The 5,493-nt window shown below is 35.5% G+C and overlaps 1 protein-coding gene across 1 annotated transcript; it reads left to right on the forward strand.

The window, feature by feature from the left end:
* The first annotated feature begins 1,150 nt into the window (after window positions 1-1,150).
* Window positions 1,151-4,882, forward strand: LOC107803861 (ubiquitin-conjugating enzyme E2 27). The gene is made up of 5 exons (XM_075241986.1): window positions 1,151-1,416; window positions 2,388-2,436; window positions 3,888-4,047; window positions 4,210-4,293; window positions 4,446-4,882. The coding sequence occupies exons 1-5, from the start codon at window positions 1,239-1,241 to the stop codon at window positions 4,551-4,553; spliced, it is 579 nt and encodes a 192-aa protein (XP_075098087.1). The 5' UTR covers window positions 1,151-1,238; the 3' UTR covers window positions 4,554-4,882.
* The last annotated feature ends 611 nt before the right edge of the window (window positions 4,883-5,493 follow it).

Genomic DNA, 5,493 nt, shown 5'->3' on the forward strand with positions numbered 1-5,493 from the left:
ATGACGAGAAATCGAGAAACTGTCGCCACCGAAGGATGAAAATGAACAAAGCTAACATGAAATTGAAGAATGCTCTCTCATCTATCCGGATACGAAGCGCTCTGATACCATGTCAAACTCATTAGGAGCTCGAATTTTGCGCAAGAAAGTTCTAGAAGAACATGGAATAGAAGAGAGAGCATCTGAAGATATCTTCTGTAATGAGAAAAATGAATAATCGTGTGTTCTAAATCTACTTATTGTGTTTGTATACATAGTCAAATGGGTCGGGTCTCAACCCAAAATAAATGGACTGAAAACTATACAAAAAGAAGTTTAATTACATATAAATATAATTGGGCCTTATACATGTGGGTCTGCCTGATCTAATACTTTGTTGATGTATTAACCAACAATTTATTCGATATTAAGGCATAAAAATAACAGTAATAGTATATAAGATATATATATATATATATATATATATATATATATATATATATATGTAATTTTTTAAAAATTATTTATTAGTTATTGATATAGAAAACACGCACAAAGTGCGTACCCTTAGATTAGTAGTTGAAAATGATGGAGAGTGGATACATGAATAGCTTTGGACAATACAGTTCTTGAGAATAAACTTTTACATGACAGATCTTATGAAAGTGACCTTGAAGAGTGCAACGAATCACATTGCTAATCTTATTGGTTTTTTTGGAGCTACGATTTTGAGAACTAAAATAAATTTTTGTTTCAGTTGACATGTTCAGTTGAGTGACAACTGTACAATCGAATCTCTCTATAATAGCACCGCCATATAATAGTTATTTACTATAAAAATCAAGTTTTTTATGGAATCAATTTTAATGTTATGTTATAATATATGTTTTATATAACATCACTTCATTATAACATGTAAAAAGATTCGGAACAAATGAGACTGTAATGGAGAGGTTTGACTAGATTAGCTTCTTGCGGTTTACTTTACATTTTAAAAAAATTGAAAAAAATGATAAAAAACCGAAATCGGCGTAATTAGTTTAATTTGATATAAATAATTAAAAATCCAATATAATTGATTTGAATTTTTTTAAAGTAAAAATCGATCTAAGCCCCAAGTCATATGAGGGCCCCAATTTTCCTTTATTATCATGTGTGCTACAGCTCATTCACTTTACGCAATACCCTCCTCACTTTCTCTCCAACCAAAAAAGAAACAAAAAGCAGTGATTTGAATTGGAAATAGGAAGAGAGCAAAGATGGTGGACTTGGCAAGGGTACAAAAGGAGCTGCAAGAGTGCAATAGAGATGTTGGGGTTTCAGGAATAAGTGTAACCCTTAAAGGTGACAGTCTCACTCACTTGATTGGTACAATCCCTGGTCCTCTTGGTACTCCTTATGAAGGTGGTTCTTTCAAGATCGATATCACTCTTACTGGTAACTCTCCCAATTTGCTTCTACTCTCACTTTTACATTCATGTTCTGCATATAAGTATAAACTTTTCTGACTTTTGAAGGTGGGTTTTTGTTTTTTGGGGGGTTCTAGGGTTTTGATTTTATAGAACACGTCTATCAAAGAAATGGTGTGTTATTGAGGCTTTGTTGAATGTAAAAATTGAATCTTTGTCAGCTAATGTGGCATATGAAGGAATTACGGATGGACTTTTGTTTAATTTGTTGTCAGGCTCAGGCCCTTATGTTTGGGGGAAGTACGGAAAGGGTTCCACTGTCATCGTTAATATATCTACCTGAATGCAAATGAGTCGGACCATTATTAATTACTATAAGTATTTGAAAGCAGAATACATATGCGGCTCCTCAGACTTTCCAAAACATTTCATTTAGACATTTTAACTAAAGGTATGACTTATTGAATACTTGATTTTTGTTGAAAATGTGCCTATTGAACAGCCAGCCAAACATTTGAACACGTGAGGTTTACATGCTTGATGTGGAAAATGTAACCAATGAGAAATAGACATGTTCGATAGCTTTCTCAAACCCCTGCAATTCTTTGCAAAAGTTACCAGCATTTACTCATAACATGTGTTTGCGCACGTTATTGAGGCTTTCTTATATGTAAAAGTGGAATCTTTTTCAGCTATTGTGGCAAATGAAGGAATTATGTGTGAACTTTTGTTGCTTTGTTTAATTTGTTGTCAGGCCCTTATGTTTGGGGACAATGCAGAAAGGGTTTCAGTGTCATAGTTAATAGATCGACTTGAATGCTGATGAGTCGAACCATTATTAATTGTTACTCCATTTTATATGGTAACTCCCAGGGAGCTCAATGTCATGTTGATAAGAGGATAGTCTAGGATATAGATATCATTGACATGGTTTACTGTTTATCAGAATTTAGCAGTTTTTGTGTATGACTCCTAAATCAAGAAGCTTTGTCTTTGCAGATGGCTACCCATTCGAGCCTCCAAAAATGAGATTTGCCACAAAAGTTTGGTATGAGAAGCAGACATGCTCTATCATTTCTTTCTATTCTTTCTTCTCCTTTGTAGTGACAGGAGTAATACCTGTGCGAAATTTCATATGTTGAACTGCTGACTTAGGTTGTGATATGAAGTAATAACAAATTGCAGATTACATATTGGATTATTAATGTTTGTAATTTTGATCAGCTACTGTTTCTTATATAGAACATATTGACAAGTCATGATGTCTCTACTTCAGATTTTGTTAATCGGGCTCATGAAATGTGGTCAAACATCAGAGGATGAAAACGCCTGATATCTGAGAATAATACAGTACAAATTTTGAATGAGCGATGGTGTGTGGTAGGTAATGAGGGTAATGAAAGAATTCTAGAACAAAAATATTCCTTCTAGTAAATCTGAAGTTTAAAATCATTTGCTAGATACTCAACTTTATTTGGTGAAATTAACTTCTCTGGAGTTCTAAAATCATTATGCATCAGTGTCCGTAAAGTATCCCTGCGTCTCTCATCTTAAATAGTGTTAAATGTGCTTCCACAGAAATTGATTACCTCTGGCATACTCCTTATTTCTTTTTTCCTCTTGATGAAAGCCTAACTTCACATTATTGTTATTGTCATGAACCTATAATTGAAGCGTTCAAGGTTAACATCAGTAAGTCCTCCTATCTAGATAAAAGTAAATCTTATGTAGGATATGCTATGATGAAAACATGTTTGGTTTACGCATTGCTTCCTCTAGGACTTGAGTACGCTACTGAACCATGTTTTTCAATTTCATCAAATAGGTCCAATAGGTGTCATCCTTTCACTGTTGAACTAGAATATAATAGCAAGACTTTAGCCAATCTTTGGCATCTGCTGAGCTGAGAGAACCACTTGCACACATTGTTGACATTGCCTTGATTTGTTCCGTGTTTTTACTTAAATAATATTGATTTATCCTGAAATAGATTTCTCAGAAAACCACGAGCATGACCTTATAGTTATCTCTTACGTTTTTTTCTGTGCCATACACTTTGTCCCAGCATATGCAATTAAAAGCTAGTGTTAATGGCCACCTAATCCATCATAGAAACTCCTCCATTTTGCTCCCTTCCTCAAACGCACCAGCAGAGCAAATGAGCTTGTTGTGTACATTCCAATGGAGCTTAAAGATACAAACTTCTCAAACTCCTCGCATCTACGCACCAACCACCAAAATCATGAGCAAAGTAAAGCTTCTGTGGGAACCAATTATATCATTTTAAAAAAAAGTGCAAGGCAGACATCCTTGAAGGGTGTGATATTTCTACAGCAGGATCTTGGCCTTCCGAATGACTAACTTTTACATAGACCTTGAATACGGTATTCAATTGAAGTATCAGAAGTAACCCCCCCCCCTAATGTGTGATATAAAGTTCCTGCTTCTTCCAGTGGAATTATGATTCAAGTGCTTTTATGTGTTGAATTCCCTTTGAAGGCATCCCAATATAAGTAGCCAAAGTGGAGCAATATGCCTAGACATCCTGAAAGACCAGTGGAGCCCAGCGCTAACTCTCAAGACAGCTCTCCTTTCTATACAAGCATTACTCTCTGCTCCTGAACCTGATGATCCACAAGATGCAGTTGTTGCACAACAGGTGCTTCATATATTCAGTAATAATCCCCCTCCTGCACCCCCTACCGCATCATAAATCTTGTATGTTTGCTTAGTTTTCACGTTGCTGACCTTGTTTTGTGTCTCGCACCCTCTTCCCGACCAATTTTTTTTTTCGGAATGGTCAATCTGTTTCTTGTTGCAGTATCTCAGAGACCATCAGACCTTTGTTGGCACAGCTCGTTACTGGACTGAAACTTTTGCAAAAACACTTGGCACCGAGGAGAAGGTGTGCAATTTTACATGCTTTTGCTTTCCTTTTTGTTTTTAATTTCCTCCCGCTACTTAGTCTTGGGTACATCTTGCATTTTCTGCTGGTCCTTTCAAGATCTACCTACAGCATCCAAATATGCTACTGAATACGTAATTTGAATGCCACAGATACAAAAGCTTGTGGAAATGGGCTTTCCTGAAGCTCAAGTGAGGAGTACTTTGGAAGCCACAGGTTGGGATGAAAACATGGCACTTGAAAAGCTGTGCTCTGGCTAGCACCTTTCATACTGCAGCTCATGTTTTGGAGGTAGAAGATTATATCCTGCCATCAAAAGCTGAATGACCAAAAAAACTCATTCAATCATACTGTTACTTGGGCAACCTTGTTTTGGTATCTTTTATGGTTTGGGGTCTGACATATCGTCACAACTCGTGAACATTCTGATGTCATTTTACAATATCAAGCAAATTGCATATTAGTTTATGATAGGAAGTGTATTTGCAGGTGCGAAATGTGATTTTCAGGTTCAGCCTAAGCTTGCATCATGCTTTCTTCTTTTGTAAACTAATTCTGCAAAGTTAATATATTACATTTTTGGCAATAACCTGTTATTCCCTGATACTTAAGATAGAACTGCACTGCATCTTTCTCCTTTCTCACAGATCAATTTTTTTTTTCTATTTCAATCCTGTCGTTTACACAAAACCATCTTGTTGCAGCCATTTATATTTGCTTTTATTGATAAAGAAAAGCTTAATACAACCTTGTATGACTAACGCACTTCTTTAATCCCTCAATAAGATGAAAATATCAAAGTGAACACACTTTTCTCCTAATTTTGAGTTATATATTATTTCTTGATTTTGTCATCAAAAGTTTGACCTTTAAAAGTTGTAGTGTTGAGCTCATGAGATGTTATAATTGATTCCATGGCACTGAGCATGAGTATTGAACTCGACTATAATTGTCAAGGGCAATAGACAGACATGTATGACGAGCTTAATGTTGACAAGAAAGTGTATGGGGCTAGAGTAGGAGAGTATTTAGCTGTGTATTCACATAGTACTAACGTCTGTCTCAGTATGGATTCAACGAAACTACGAATATTTGGTAAATTAGAGGGTGCACAAAACTATCTGAATGTAAGTTTTCAAATTTATATACAACTAATAATAAATTTGTCCGCAAATTCGCGAGATCTCATCGAGTTTTCTA

The sequence above is a fragment of the Nicotiana tabacum genome, chromosome 21 (assembly GCF_000715075.1).
Source record: "Nicotiana tabacum cultivar K326 chromosome 21, ASM71507v2, whole genome shotgun sequence".
Lineage (NCBI taxonomy): Eukaryota > Viridiplantae > Streptophyta > Magnoliopsida > Solanales > Solanaceae > Nicotiana > Nicotiana tabacum.

Bases quoted from the DNA above. Each gene is read 5' to 3' on its own strand.
- LOC107803861 (XM_075241986.1), top strand. From the start codon at position 1,239: ATGGTGGACTTGGCAAGGGTACAAAAGGAGCTGCAAGAGTGCAATAGA. The intron at 1,417-2,387 runs GTAACTCTCCCA...TTGTCTTTGCAG, and splicing joins GATCGATATCACTCTTACTG to ATGGCTACCCATTCGAGCCT. The intron at 4,294-4,445 runs GTGTGCAATTTT...TGAATGCCACAG, and splicing joins CACTTGGCACCGAGGAGAAG to ATACAAAAGCTTGTGGAAAT.